The 15355-nt window shown below is 47.0% G+C and overlaps 2 protein-coding genes across 2 annotated transcripts in view; one reads left to right on the forward strand and one right to left on the reverse strand.

Moving 5' to 3' along the window:
• The window catches only part of HELLS (helicase, lymphoid specific), a 46851-nt gene extending 37428 nt beyond the window's left edge, over positions 1–9423 (forward strand). The window contains exons 16-22 of the mRNA XM_029061593.2: positions 674–757; positions 1477–1596; positions 2166–2282; positions 2921–3080; positions 7672–7768; positions 7861–7937; positions 8844–9423. Of these exons, the coding sequence (XP_028917426.1) occupies positions 674–757; positions 1477–1596; positions 2166–2282; positions 2921–3080; positions 7672–7768; positions 7861–7937; positions 8844–8938 (750 nt within the window). The 3' untranslated portion in view covers positions 8939–9423. The remainder of the gene's footprint in view (positions 1–673; positions 758–1476; positions 1597–2165; positions 2283–2920; positions 3081–7671; positions 7769–7860; positions 7938–8843) is intronic.
• A 3375-nt stretch (positions 9424–12798) lies between these two features.
• Positions 12799–15355, reverse strand: part of PDLIM1 (PDZ and LIM domain 1) — a 44679-nt gene continuing 42122 nt past the window's right edge. Inside the window, exons 6-7 of the mRNA XM_029060687.2 lie at positions 13867–13984; positions 12799–13311 (exon numbers count right to left, since the gene is read on the reverse strand). Coding sequence (XP_028916520.1) covers positions 13125–13311; positions 13867–13984 — 305 coding nt within the window. The 3' untranslated portion in view covers positions 12799–13124. The remainder of the gene's footprint in view (positions 13312–13866; positions 13985–15355) is intronic.

A 15355-nucleotide genomic window follows, 5' to 3' on the forward strand; every position in this document is an offset into this window, starting at 1 on the left:
GAACTATACATGGACACTTTGTTTACTGTACTCAAGGGGTTCATTAAAGTCTCTTTTCAAGATGCTAGTTGAGAGTGTTAAACCTAAAGCCCTCTGATTAAGTTTCTGACTTCCTGCACAGGCTAAAATGAATAGCATTATCAGTCTGAATAGTTGAATGGAGCTTAGCTTCATAGCAATCCCTTTTTAAAGTCCCGTTAATTTATGCTTCTACTCCGTGGCTCAGTGGAAAGAGCATGGGCTGGGGAGTCGGGTCATGGGTTCAAATTCTACTCTGCCGCTTTTCAGCTGTCTGACTTTGGGCAAGTCACTTCACTTCTCTGGGCCTCAGTTCCCTCAACTGTAAAATGGGGATGAAAACTGCGAGCCCCACGTGGGACAACGGATCACCTTGTATCCTACCCAGTGCTTAGAACAGTGCTTGGCACATAGTAAGCGCTTAACAAATGCCATCAGTTTAGACCGTGAGCCTGTTATTGGGCAGGGATTGTCTCTATCTGTTGCCGAATTGCACATTCCAAGCGCTTAGTACAGTACTCTGCATATAATAAGCGCTCAATAAATACTACTGAATGAACAAAAAGTAGAAATAATAGTGGATGATAATTAATGTGGCTTAAGTAGTTGCCTGATTTCAAATTTTACTATATTTTCCTCTTTTCTCTCCTTTAAGGTCGATGAAGAATTAGTGACAAATTCGGGAAAATTCTTAATTTTAGACCGCATGCTACCAGAACTCAAAAAGCGGGGTCACAAGGTAATGTTTTTCATTCGATTAACAATTCAAAGGAAACAATAAATTGACTGCTAGTGTAGTATATTAGTGTGCCCTCCCATGCTGTACACTGTTCTCTCTCCTACTTGGACTGTGAGCCCCATAAGGGACAGGGACTGTTTCTACCCCAGCACTTAGAATAAATAGTTCATGACTTACAGTAAACGCTTAACAAAATGCCATTACTATGTATTATTTGCTTCTTGCCTGTTTTATAGTTTAGTAAACTCTTGCAGTCATCTTTTGCCAACTTTCTTGCCTTTTTCCTTTCCTTATATCTTCCCTCCATCCCTTTGCCCTTTGATTGTTCCTATTTTTCTCTTTCCTTGTCTCTTTTCCTCCAGGCACCTTCTTCATCTCTTTCTGTTACTCTCCTCCTCTTTCTCTTTTTTCTAATTTATTCTCTGTTCGTTTCTCTTTACCAGATTTCTGCTCTTTGTCCCTTTAACTACCCTCATATCTCCTTACTCTCTGTCTCTCTCATTTCTGCCAGGCCATGGCCAGCTTTAACAATTCTGGACTACGGCATGAAGCCTGTGGGTGGGATCTGGCTACAGTCACCCCCAGACCTTCGCAGAACCCAGAGCTTCAGGGCTCAGCTTGCATCAGGGGCTTACGACTTGAATGTGATACCAGAATCCTTGACAGCATTACTGACCAAAAATTGCTGAGGCACATATTCCCAATTCTTTACATTGTAGGTGTTGCTGTTTTCACAAATGACGATGATGTTGGACATTTTAATGGATTACTGCTATCTACGGAGTTTTAGCTTTAGCAGGTTGGATGGCTCCATGTCGTATGCTGCAAGAGAAGAAAATGTAAGTATTTAAGAGGATGTGGCCTACAGAGAGGGTTTGTTTCCTGAAGGAAACCTCAGAAACATTCAGTATCTGGGTTATGGAGGAGATGGAAGACAGGCAGTTCTGTGATGAGTAAATATCAGCAATTACAGCTAACGAGTTAGCAGAAAAAGATAGGAGAAAGGGACATTGTGGCAGGGAACATTGTTGATTTGTCCTCTACCAAGTGCTTAGAAGAGCGGTCTGCACATAGTAACCACTCAAATATCATTGATTGATCAATTGATTAAGGTCCACTCCTGGCAGGAGAGGCTGAGAAGAAGTAAAAGAGTGTAGGCAGTAATAAAGGACCAGCCTCCAATCTTGCTTCCTCCTCGTTGAGCATTTACCTCATATTATTCCATCTTCTGAGCGAGATAGTGAGGTGGGGAGATGGAAAGCTCATTGAGGTCTTTACTGTTAGGTGAAGGTACTCTCATCTGGTATTCTTTGGGTGACTTATGGTTAAATTAAAAGAAAATACAAAGTGGATTTAAGAATCATATTACTTGTGTGCCCTTTTGTTTAGGTTCTTTTTCCTTTTTCAGATGCACAAGTTCAACACAGACCCTGAGGTTTTCATATTTTTAGTTAGTACACGAGCTGGCGGCCTCGGTATTAATTTAACTGCGGCAGACACCGTAATCATATATGATAGTGACTGGGTAAGTTGTGGGAGAAAATTGGGTTCTTAAGTTTTGCATTTGAACTTTCCTAACTGGACTGAATTCTTACTGAAAAGCATTTTTAGTTCAGCATAACTGCTTTAAACAAGTGATTAGTAGTGTCTTTATAGATTTTAAAGAGTAAATGAAGCATGTTATCTTGAGTAATATGTATTTTGTTCCCCTTAAATAAATAATTATGGCATTTGTTTAGCTCTTACTATGTCCCAGGTACTGTATTAAGCGCTAGTGGGGACACAAGCAGATCGGGTTGGACACAGTCCCTGTTCCATGTGGGTTCACAGTCTCAATCCCCAATTTTGTAGATGAGGCCCCTATGGCCCAGAGGAGTGAAGCGACTTGCCCAAGGTGACAGGAGTGGGGGCAGGATTAGAACACATGACCTTCTGACTCCCAGGCCCATGCTCTATCCAATAGTGTTAAAATTTCTTTGTCCCATTGAAATTAAATGCCTTGCTGATTCCAAGGGTAAAGCGTGGTAATCTAGTGGCCTACAGAGGTAATGTCCTTCGAGAATTGGCCATTTTACTCCTTTCTCTAAGAAGAGCATGGACATTAGCTTCCCGAAAAGGCTGTGTTATATAAATTAATATATCCACAATGTTTTTCTTTTCAAGAATCCCCAGTCTGATCTCCAAGCCCAAGACAGGTGTCATAGGATTGGTCAGACAAAGCCAGTTGTTGTGTACCGCCTTGTGACAGCCAACACGGTTGATCAGAAAATTGTGGAGCGAGCGGCCGCCAAGAGAAAGCTGGAAAAATTGATTATTCATAAAAGTGAGTAAATTAAGTGTGGAATGAGACACCTGAAGTATGGGTTTGGTTAAGTCACTGTTCCCTTGGTAGTTGTTTTTACAGGATATCTTTTAATGACGCCAGCAGGGTTCAATCATTTGTGCTTCAGTTTCTTAACCAGGCAGCGCTGAAATATAGCAATCACTTCATCAGATGTCTGCAACGGAAGGAGCTTCTTCCTCCCCACCCTCACGTTGTGTGGGTTGAAGAGCCGCTTTTTAAAGTCGGAAATAGAGCCAGACCTGAAGGGAGGATATTGAACGGATCTGCCCTCGGGAGAGGGGACAGGCTCAGCGTATAGATGCTGGTGGCTTCTGAGACGGTGTAGCCGTCGTAAAGCCGAGCCACTGTGTATGTGACATTCAGGTTGGAATGACTAAAGCGAGTCTGGAAAGGTCTTCATTAAAGTGAGAATACCGACTGTGTCAGCCTGTCGGAGGATTTCCAACTGGCCTTATGGCTGGCTGAACGAGGAAGTGGGAGGGGAGAGAGAGGCGGGAACAGACAGTGAAGACTGCCCCTCCTCCACCTTCTGGCACCCCAGCTCCTGCTCTGAGCTAAAAGAGCTGTTGCTGCTGCTGTTCTCCAGAGGTCCCAGGGCCGCTCAGTGTGTGATTCTCCCCTCACCCCCTCCCCGCCTTTAGCTCCTAGGAACCCAGGCAGTAGCTGGGGTAGAATCCCCTCTTCCCAGAGCAAGTATCTGAGCTTCCCAGCAGAGTGGAGATGTATATTCAGTAGTATTTATTGAGCACTTACTATGTGCAGAGCACTGTACTAAGCGCTTGGAATGTACAAATCGGCAACAGATAGAGACAGTCCCTGCCCTTTGATGGGTTTACAGCCTAATCTGGGGAGACAGACAAAAACAGTAGCAATAAATAGAATCAAGGGGATGTACATCTCATTAAAACAATAGGAATAAGTAGAATCGAGGCGATGTACATCTCATTAACAAGATAAATAGGATAATAAAAATATATGCAAATGAGCGGACGAGCACAGTGCTGAGGGGAAGGGAACGGGGGAGGAACAGAGGGAAAGGGGGGAAAAGGGGGCTTAGCTGAGGGGAGGTTGGGGGGTGGAGGGGGAGCAGAGGGAAAAGGGGAAGCTCAGTCTGGGAAGGCCTCTTGGAGGAGGTGAGCTTTAAGTAGGGCTTTGAAGAGGGGAAGAGAATTGGTTTGGTGGAGGTGAGAAGGGAGGGCATTCCAGGACCGCGGGAGGATGTGGCCCAGGGGTCGATGGCAGGATAGGCAAGAAGGGGGGACGGTGAGGTGAGGAGGTGGGCGGCAGAGGAGCGGAGTGTGCGGTGTGGGCGGTAGGAAGAGAGAAGGGAGGAGAGGTAGGAGGGTATGTATATTCATTCAATAGTATTTATTGAGCGCTTACTATGTGCAGAGCACTGTACTAAGAGCTTGGAATGAACAAGTCGGCAACAGATAGAGACAGTCCCTGCCCTTTGACGGGCTTCCAGTCTAATCGGGGGAGACGGACAGACGAGAACGATGGCAATAAACAGAGTCGAGGGGAAGAACATCTCGTAAAGACAATGGCAACTAAATAGAATCGAGGCGATGTACATTTCATTAACAAAATAAATAGGGTGATGAAGATATATACAGTTGAGTGGACGAGTACAGTGCTGAGGGGATGGCAAGGGAGAGGGGGAGCAGAGGGAGATGGGGGGAAAAGAGGGTTAAGCTGCGGAGAGGTGAAGGGGGGATGGCAGAGGGAGTAGAGGGGGAAGAGGAGCTCAGTCTAGGAAGGCCTCTTGGAGGAGGTGAGTTTTAAGTAGGGTTTTGAAGAGGGGAAGAGAATCAGTTTGGCGGAGGTGAGGAGGGAGGGCGTTCCGGGACTGCGGGAGGACGAGGCCCGGGGGTCGACGGCGGGACGGGCGAGACCGAGGGACGGCGAGGAGGTGGGCGGCGGAGGAGCGGAGCGTGCGGGGTGGGCGGTAGAAAGAGAGAAGGGAGGAGAGGTAGGAAGGGGCAAGGTGATGTAGAGCCTCGAAACCTAGAATGAGGAGTTTTTGTTTGGAGCAGAGGTTGATAGGCAACCACTGGAGTTGTTTAAGAAGGGGAGTGACATGCCCAGATCATTTCTGCAGGAAGATGAGCCGGGCAGCGGAGTGAAGCATAGACGAGCGGGGCGAGAGGGGAGGAAGGGAGATCAGAGAGAAGGCTGACGTGGTAGTCTAGCCGGGATATAACGAGAGCCCGTAGCAGTAAGGTAGCCGTTTGGGTGGAGAGGAAAGGGCGGATCTTGGCAATATTGTAAAGGTGAGACTGGCAGGTCTCGGTAACGGATAGGATGCGTGGGGTGAACGAGAGAGACGAGTCAAGGATGACACCGAGATCGCGGGCCCGAGAGACGGGAAGGACGGTCGTGCCGTCCACGGTGATAGGGAAGTCCGGGAGAGGACCGGGTTTGGGAGGGAAGATGAGGAGCTCAGTCTTGCTCACGTTGAGTTTTAGGTGGCGGGCCGACATCCAGGTGGAGACGTCCCGGAGGCGGGAGGAGATGCGAGCCCGAAGGGAGGGGGAGAGGACAGGGGCGGAGATGTAGATCTGCTGCGTGTCGTCTGCGTAGAGATGGTAGTCGAAGCCGTGAGAGCGAATGAGTTCACCGAGGGAGTGAGTGTAAATGGAGAACAGAAGAGGGCCGAGAACTGACCCTTGAGGAACTCCGACAGTTAAAGGATGGGAGGGGGAGGAGGCGCCGGCGAAGGAGACCGAGAATGACCGGCCAGAGAGGTGAGAGGAGAACCGGGAGAGGACGGAGTCCGTGAAGCCAAGGTGAGATAAGGTATGGAGGAGATGGGGATGGTCGACAGTGTCAAAGGCAGCAGAGAGGTCCAGGAGGATCAGAATGGAGTAGGAGTCATTGGATTTGGCAAGAAGGAGGTCACGGGTGACCTTAGAGAGAGCAGTCTCGGTAGAGTGGAGGGGACGGAAGCCAGATTGGAGGGGGTCCGGGAGAGAATGGGAGATAAGGAATTCTAAGCAGCGATTGTAGACTCTTTCTAGGATTTTGGAAAGGAAGGGTAGTAGGGAGATAGGGCGATAACTGGAGGAGGAAGTGGGGTCAAGAGCGGGTTTTCTGTACTCCTAGATGAAGCGGGGAGTGGAAGGGTGTTCAAAGGTACCTGTAGTACCTCGGAGTAGTTACATCCACCCTCAGCACTTCCGTGTATAAAATACTCAATTAAAGTCTCAATGAGTTATAATAATTATGATATTTGTTAAGGGCTTACTATGTGCCAAACACTGGGGTAGATACATGGTAATCAGGTTGTCCCACATGGGGCTCACAATCATAACTCCCCTTTTATAGATAACGTAACTGAGGTACAGGGAAGTTAAGTGACTTGCCCAAGGTCACACAGCTGACAAGTGGCGGAGCCGGGATTAGAACCCATGATCCGTGACTCCCAAGCCCAGGCTCTTTCCACTGAGCCATGCTGCTTCAAGCTGCTTATTAAGCTACCTCACCCTCAACTGTGCTTGCTGCCATCTATTATAGCCGTGCTCTTCCTCATCTTCCCACTATTTGAAATAATTTCTGGCTGGCTGTCTCCACCTTAGACTGTAAACTCATGTTATTGATGGTTTCTCATGATCGTAGAAGTGTTGTGTGCACAGGAGCTCAATTAATATCATTGATTTATGTGGGTATACACCTCTTCAGTCTGCCTTCTCCACCCTGCTAATTTTAGGGGACTCTTTCCTTGTATCTGTAAGAAAAAAAAAATGAACTAATTTAATTGTCAGCCTCCTTGCTGACCTCCCTGCCTCTTGTCTCTCCCCACTCCGGTCCATATTTTTCTACGAAAATGTTCGGTCCAAGTTTCCCCACTCGTCCAGAACCTCCAGTGGTTGTTCGCCCACCTCTGCATCAAACAGAAACTCTTTACCATCAGCTTTAAAGAGTTCTCCCCTACTCCCCACCATCCCTCCCTGATTTTTCTACTGAAAGCCAGGCTATACACTTAGCTCCTCTAATGCCAACCTACTCACTGTACCTCAGTATTATCTGTCTCACTGCCGACCTCTCGTTCACATCCTGCCTCTGGCCTGGAACGCCCTCCCTCTTCATAGCCAACAGACGATCACTCTCCCCACCTACAAAATCTTATTAAAAGCACAACTCTTCCAAGAGGCCTTCCCCGACTAAGCCCTCATGTGGGCTTCTCCACTCCCTTTTGTGTCAACCTTGCACTTAGATTTGCATTCTTTATTCACTCCTCCCTCAGCCCCACAGCACTTACATACACATCTCTAGATTGATTAAGCCCAACACATCTGCTGTAAAGTGACCGGAAGAGAGCATTCAGACTAAAAGATGGAACAAACTTTTTTGCATTATTGAATGTCTTTATTTTGGATTTTTTTACTGTTTTTTTTGCAGGGGCAAAGTTTGGGCTCTTAAAAAATAACCTGCATTCTGGGTTTAGTATTGTTTTTTTGAACAGGACACGTTAGCTTTTAAGTTGAATAAGTGTGGGGTAGGGGCTTCCTTCTCGTGCTTTTAAGGAACTTGCTTAATTGGAAAATTTCATTTCTGTTAATACTTTTAGATCAATTCAAGGGTGGGAAATCAGGATTGAACCAATCAAAACGTTGTTTGGATCCTAAAGAACTAATTGAGTTACTTAAATCTCGAGACTATGAGAGGTATGTTGAATTTTGAAAATTCCATTAGAACCTACCTTGTAATGTTCCTCTTACTGGAATGAAAATGTTCATTGTACCTTCTGTTTTTATAGAGAAGTTAAAGGATCAAGAGAGAAGGTGATTAGCGATACAGATCTAGAGTTGCTGTTAGATCGAAGTGATCTAATCGGTAAGTTGTACTTTGTGTTTCAAAGCAGTTGCGTAGTCAAAGGATTTACCTTGCCCAATAAGTCTTTGTTGACAGGACCTATTTTCTGTTTCTTCTCTAAAATAGAGATCGTTATTTCCTAACAATTTCAGTTTCTCTGTGTCCTCTGGCTCTCACGTATGAACCAATCCCCTTTCATTTGTCTAAGTCGCATTCTCGATCCCCACAAAATTCATGTGGATCAGTCACTGTCTCTGCTGGCATCGTGGAATAAGCCTTGGACAATAAGCCTAGAGGAATCAGGCCTGGGAATCAAAAGACTTGGGTCTAAACCCTGCTCCGCCGCTTGTCTGCTTGTGACCTTGGGCAAGCCACTTCTCTGTACCTCAGTTACCTCATCTGTAAAATGAGGATTAAGAATGTGAGCCCCCAGTGCTTAGTACAGTTCTTAGCACGTCGAAGCGCTAAAGAAGTACCACAATTATTATTATTCCCTGGGCAGGGCCTGTGGCAGCGAGGACAAGTGGAGAAACTCAACAAGGGACTTGTTTGGGGGAGGAGGGGAGATCCAAGTCCAGGGCCTGTCCTTCTGAAAGCCGGCTAACAACCCTGCAGAGGTCTGCTTTATCCTGCTTCCTTACCATTCTGATCCTTCTGTGGATGAAAAGAAGAAGGTGTTGGCTACAGCACAATTAAAAAAACCTTGCTTTTGTTACCAAGGGCAGGGAGAAATGTAGACAACTGTCTTTATAATAGATCTAACTGTGTCAAGTACGTAATCACATTTTCCAGTTTTACTTTTCATTCCTTCATCCCAGTAGACGGAATTCAGTTTTAAAAGATTCCCTAAAAGGTGTTTTCCCCCATGTTCTTTTTGAAAGGTTGTTTAGACCGCTGAAACCTAACTGATTTCCATTTTTCTCTCAGATCAAATGAAAACCTCTGTAGCAGTTAAAGAGAAGATGGGGATTTTCAAGGTCTTGGAAAATTCTGAGGATTCAAGCGCAGAGTGTATGTTTTAATTTGGATCCGTGTATTACTGACTTTAAAAAATGGCAAAGCAACGTATTGCCAAGATTTTTGTTCATATAGAGTGACTTATCTAAATTGGTTTTGAAATCTGGTTCAAATATCTCTTTTCAATTTCTTGTAATATAGACTACCTAATGTGACTAAGTTGCATTTCAATAGATGTAGCTTTCTTACCTTTTAAAGAACTTACCCATATTCAGGTTTGCAGTTAACGTTTGTGTTCCGGTAGCACACTTTATGATATATGTTACCACTGCCAGATTTGTACAATCTTCCTGTGGAAGTCTTGCATACGTACATTTTGTTTTTCGCAGTATTGTAATTTGATCGACCAGTAATAGCAACTCAGTTATGGAGTAAGCTTTTGGTGGGTAGGTGAAAGTTTCATTTTGTTCATAAAGGGAATTGTGTAATTTTAATGACAATTGCTGCAAGATATTTTGCCAAATAAATGTTTTTCTTTTAATGACCTTAATTTAAGTATTTACATGCCCAGTCCAAAATATCCCCAGGTAGGATGTACGTGATGTGATTTTCCAATCACTTACTGGTGTATGAGAAGTAGGCGAGCTGTACCTGTAGTCGGGGGGGAGTCCTGGTGAATTTGCAATCACATTTGGGTCATTTAGAGCAAATTTTGTCCTCTTTTCCCTTCTGCTGGCCACCTGCTAGTAACGGTCCAAAAGGCAGCTGGAGAGGTTGAAACTTGTAAAGCACACGGATAAAAATTTTGGGGTGGAAAATGTTGGAAACTCTGACAAGAAAATCATAGGTAGTGTCACTACCGGGTCAGGCCAATGGGATATGCAGCCCGGGATTCTGTATCAGACCACAACAATGCCCTCCGATTTCTATCCTAATATTTAGGGATACGTTATCTACTATCCTTAACTTCCCCTCGAATAGCCCATTATGTAGCTCTCGAGCCCGTTGTTGCTGCTGCTGTTGTGTTCTTTCCCAGTTGGAGAGACCCCTTCACGGACTCAGGAGATTGGGATTCTAGTCCTAGTTCTCTCTTGTAGCGAGCTACTGTGGACAGATAGCTTGTGCCCTTCACAGTGCGCTGCACTTCTGCCCACCTACTTGCTCCTTTTTTCCTAATGCTTACTATGGGTCAAGCACTGTTCTCAAGGTACTCAGGTAGGAGACAGTCCCCGTCCCACGTGGAGCTCGTAGTCGAAGTAGGAGGGAGAGCAGGAAAATTTAATCCCCACTTTACAGATGAGGCAACTGGGGCACAGAGAAGTTAAACGACTTGCTCAAGGTCACAACGCAGGCACTTAATGGAGCCGGGATTAGAACCCAGGTCCTCTGACTCGCAGGCCTGTGCCCGTTCCACTAGGCCATGTTGCTTCTCATTTGCACTCCGTCACTGGTGGGGACGAAAGTGCAAGTGATGCTGCACGAGCCATTAAAACTTCAAACACTGCCTCTGCAAAGGTTCAGTCTTTAGATACCTCAGGCCTTAGGCCCCCTACCATTTTCGACGGGAAATTCCATCGAGAACCTTTTGTCCATGAATTTATTCAAAACCTTCTTCTATGTTGACATGTTCATTTGCTCTATGCTTACCTCCCACTGTGAAAAAGCATTTCCTTTTTTTTATTATTTTCCCTCAGTGGTATTTGTTAAGCACTTATAATGTACCGGGGACTCTACTAAGCAATGGGGTTTAGTCTTATGTTGTTGTAGAAGCAGCGTGGCTCAGTGGAAAGAGCACGGGCTTGGGAGTCAGAGGTCATGAGTTCTAATCCCGGCTCGGTCCCTTGTCAGCTGTGTGACCTCGGGCAAGTCACTTCACTTCTCTGGGCCTCAGTTCCCTCATCTGTAAAATGGGGATGAAGACTGGGAGCCCTATGTGGCACAACCTGATCACCTTGTATCCCCCCAGCGCTTAGAACAGTGCTTTCCACATAGTAAGCGCTTAACAATTGCCATCATTTATTTTATTTTGAGTCATTTCCAACCCATAGCGACTCCACGGACACATCTCTTCCCAGAACGCCTCGCCTCCATCTGCAGTCATTCTGTTAGCGTATCCATAGTTTCTCGGTGAAAATACCCAAGTGGTTTACCATCGCCTTCTTCGGTGCGGTAAACTATGGGGAACTCAGGGCTTATACTTTTAATCCCCCATTTTGCAGATGAGATAGCTGAGGCGCAGAGAAGTTCAGTCACTTCACTGTGGGCAGAGAACTTGCCTGCCAACTCTGTTGTACTCTCCCAAGTGCTTACCTTAGTACGGTACACGTAGTAAATGCTCAATAGATAACACTGATGATGATGACTTGCCCAAAATCACCCAGCAGACAGGTGGCAGAGCCAGGATTAGAATCCAGGACCTCTGACTCCCAGCCTCTTTCGACTAGGTCACGTCGCTTCTTGTTTGTTTCCTTTGTTTTGAAACTTCCCGCGTCAGTGGCGCCCGGGTTTTGGTGAGCATCGATTACTATAGTCACACCCACCCGCAGCCCATGTAACTTGTACAGGGTTCATGTCACAAAAATGAATGGCAAGCAACTCTTTCTGTTAAAGATCACTTCAGCCAGCTCTTCCATCCTATACCCGCTGATGAGCGAGGCTATTGTAGTCTGGTTGTTGCTGCTTTCTGTTGCAGTACAGAATGTTGTTTACGGTTCTCCCATAACCTGTGTTTTTATTTCAGGCTCTGGATAGTGTGGTGATAGGGAATTGGGGCCATTCTTCTGGCAGTGTGTCTGCATAGAAACACAGTGCAAGTATATCTGGATAAAATGTTAAGTGAGGTCAAAAGAAAGGGAAGTGCCTAGTGGTGAGTAGGGGGTGTCTACTTTTGTGTTTATTTATTTTGTTTTTGTATTTGTTAAGCACTTCCTACGCATCAGGCGGTGTACTAAGCTCTGGGGTAGATCTATGCTAGTCGGGGTGGACACAATCCCTGCCCCGAAGGCGGCTCACAGTTTTGATCCCCATTTGACAGATGAGCTGAGCCACAGAGAAGTGAAGCGATTTGCCCCTGGTGCTTAGAGAAGCAGCGTGGCTCAGTGGAAAGCGCACGGGTTTGGGAGTCAGAGGTCGTGGGCTCTAATCCCGGCTCCGCCGCTTGTCAGCTGTGTGACTTTGGGCAAGTCACTTCACTCCTCTGCGCCTCCGTTACCTCATCTGTAAAATGGGGATTAGGACCGCGAGCCCCACGTGGGACAGACTGATCACCTTGTATCCACCCCCAGCGCTTAGAACAGTCCTTTGCACATAGCGCTTACAAATGCCATCATTATTATATAGCAGACAAGTGGCAAAGCTGGGATTAGAAACCAGGTCCTTCTGACGCCCAGGTCCACGTTCATGTTCTTTCCACCAGGCCACGGTGGAAAGGTTTTTTCAAGAATGGAACCACAATGGTAGAGCACTGAACGTACCTTAACATCATTCTGGTGTATGGAATTTTCAATTATTTCCCAACAAGCTTGACTTCTCTCTGGAGTGCTGCGTTCTGAGGACTCGGAGAAAGTCAATTACCCTTAGATCTCAATCTGATGAACTCCGGGCGAAATGGTGCCTGGAAAGGAATCGTAAGCACGCGGGGCCTTCGAAGAGAGCGGTCCGTGGTGCTGTGGTCATAGGGGATTGAGCGAAAGGTGTCTCGTTGAAATGGCGGCTCAGAGTTTGAGATCAACGTGGAGCTGTGGGCGCTGCGAAAGGAAACCTCCAGGTCCCAGGTAAAGGAGCACATACACTGGGAATGGAATTACAGTGTGTGAACTGGGGGAGGAGGAGTAATTTAAGCACAAAATTGTACTGGAACATTAGCCTAAGGTTTGAGGTGGGGCTGGAGGGCTTAGGGGAGTGTGAAAAAAACACAACCAGCTTCTGCCTTGGGATCATTAGATTTATTATTGAATATTCACTTCACCACCAGACACATTTTATTTGTGACGCGAACATGCCAGCCTTTTCGGGCTTGCAATAGGAAATCCAGGGAGGAGGATAAAAGCTGCTAGTAGAGGGTTCCGACCAAATTGTTATTTCTAAAGCAAGTAGTGTGATTAGTGCCGTTGAGCCAGTGAATGCAATCGGAAAGCAAAGCGGGATGGGCCCACACCCAGTGCCGAAGAGCTCACGAGAGAAGAGTCGAGGAAAACAGAAGGGAGAATACAGCAGTGAGGAGAGAAAAACCACGGTTTTGAACGTCCGACTTTATTTTGGAAACACAGTCACCACGTCGTAGCCTTCCGGGGGGGTCACGTGCTCCCGGGCGTGCTTTTCGCAGTATATTTGCTCCTCCACGAAGAAGTGCCCCTTCTGCTTGAGGTTTATCCCACAGTCGCTGCACACGTAGCACTCTGGGTGACGGTACTTCTCCCGAAGCTTCACAACCGCCCCTCTGTGGGAGAGGGCCAGAGGAGGAGGGTTAGGAATCGATCGACGGGGGGGGGGCGGTGGCGTTTATTGAGTGCCCGCTGCCTCATGCCCCTGCTCTTATAATAATGATGGTATTTGTTAAGCGCTTACTGTGTTAAGCATTAGGGAAGTAATTCAACCAAGCAGCATCGCGTTTCTTAAATGTACGCGAGACCGAAGGGGGCCGAGGCTCCCGGCTTTCCGGAAACCAGGGCAGCTGGAAGGGGTTGGAGAAAGGTCCCTTTGGGTGGCTTTTGTGGCACCCAGCCATCTAGAATGGAAGTTCTCGGTGGGCAGGGTCTGTGTCTACCGACTGCACTGTCTTCTGCCAAGAGTACAGTCCTCTGCATACAGTGGGCAATTAATAAATACCATCGACTGACCCAGGCCCCCCACCAAAGCCCTGGTAGCCCGGTTCCCCTCCCAACCTGCCCTAACATGCCCCGGGCCCATTTTTAACCACCCCAGTGGTGCGGTGACTGAACTGAACTGGGCTTGGATTTCAGCAGCAGGGTGCGGAGGGCAGAGCGGTACTTACACAATGCCGGCACCACATTTATCACACATGAGCAACTTCTGGGCATTTCCAACTGAAGCGGCAACTTTGGTGATCGGTGCTTTTACACTTCTAAATCCCGAGGGCTTGTTGGGGTCCCCTACGGATAGGAAAAGCAATTTTCAGCTCTTGAGCAATACAAAATGCATTAAAACGATTCACACTAGCCCTTGACCCTTCCATCGATTGGAGCAGAGAAAGCTAAGGTGACAGAGAAACCGTCCGCCCGTACGTCGTGGCGCCTACGTCCATCTCTCTCCTCCCCGTCTCCACACCCACCCAGGGGAGCCGAGGAGCTTGGAACAGCTCGATTCAACCTTCAGAGTCACTTGGTATTTTCTCGGGGGAAAAGATGGGATGAGAAGGAGAGTTGCCAAAAGCTGAGGATAAAAATGACTGACTTTCAAACTTTTTCCCCCTGACAGTGGTGGAGAGCAGGCGCTGTTACAGGGTGGGGAGAGCTGCCATCTGTTCACGTGGGACCAGCCAGCTGGACTTGTAACGACTCCGTAAAAGTCATTCTCTGTTGTTGGCAAGCCTGACACCCAGGCGCCCGACGCTTTAAATGGGATTCCTCCTGCTGCTGTCCCGATGTGTGGTGGCCACCCCACGTTCATAGACGTCCAGATACGTGTGATGAGTTTCATGGACACGACCAATTTTACCTCAGAGGCTGTCTGTGAATTTATGGGTGGTTGGGGACGTCGGGGAGCAGCTCAATGCAAAAACCTGAGTCAGTTGAAACAATTCCATCTTCCAAACATATCCCGGGGCCAGTTTTAGCCCCTGGAGATGGGGGGAGGGAATGTGGAGTCCCTGCCTCCTTCCACCCTTGCCCACCACCATGGCGGGGGTTGGGACCTATACCTCTTCCTTTCAGAAAGCTGCATCTTAAACCCATCACACCGGATCATCAGACATCATCGCTACAGATTTGGTGCTCTTTTAAGAGCAAAAGCCTGAGAGATTAGTCAAAGCAGGATATGAATCCCACCTGACAGTAACGAACAGGAAATTATGTTTTGAGCCCTGGTCATGCTCTGATTTCCATGCCTACTTTCCAGCTGGAAATCTCCCAAATGCTTCCAATCTTCTTTCAGTATGGTCAGGCCAAAATCACGGTCACTCTGGTCAACAGGTTACTGGGGGACAAGAACGAAGATCCACCAGAAGGCTACCATCAGTATCTGATCTTTGTCAACACGTAGTGGCCTAACTTTTCCAGAGTTAGCATGAGCCATGGGAGAATGCTTTTCCAAACTTTAGGAGTTCTTCCAGAATTTGCTACTGTTTTCCCTGATGCTAAGAGGTCAGTATTTTTAGCCTGGTTTCCTTTGGAAGGGGGGAAAGTGCAGGGGTTTCCTCAGCTTGAGCAGCTGTAAGGTTAAATGTTTCTGACAGAAACCGGCTCCTTAGGGACCGTCTTGCCTCTCGGAGCTACTGATTATTTAACCGTAATTCCTGGTCCACA

This window comes from Ornithorhynchus anatinus, chromosome 3, assembly GCF_004115215.2.
Source record: "Ornithorhynchus anatinus isolate Pmale09 chromosome 3, mOrnAna1.pri.v4, whole genome shotgun sequence".
Taxonomy (NCBI): Eukaryota; Metazoa; Chordata; class Mammalia; order Monotremata; family Ornithorhynchidae; genus Ornithorhynchus; species Ornithorhynchus anatinus.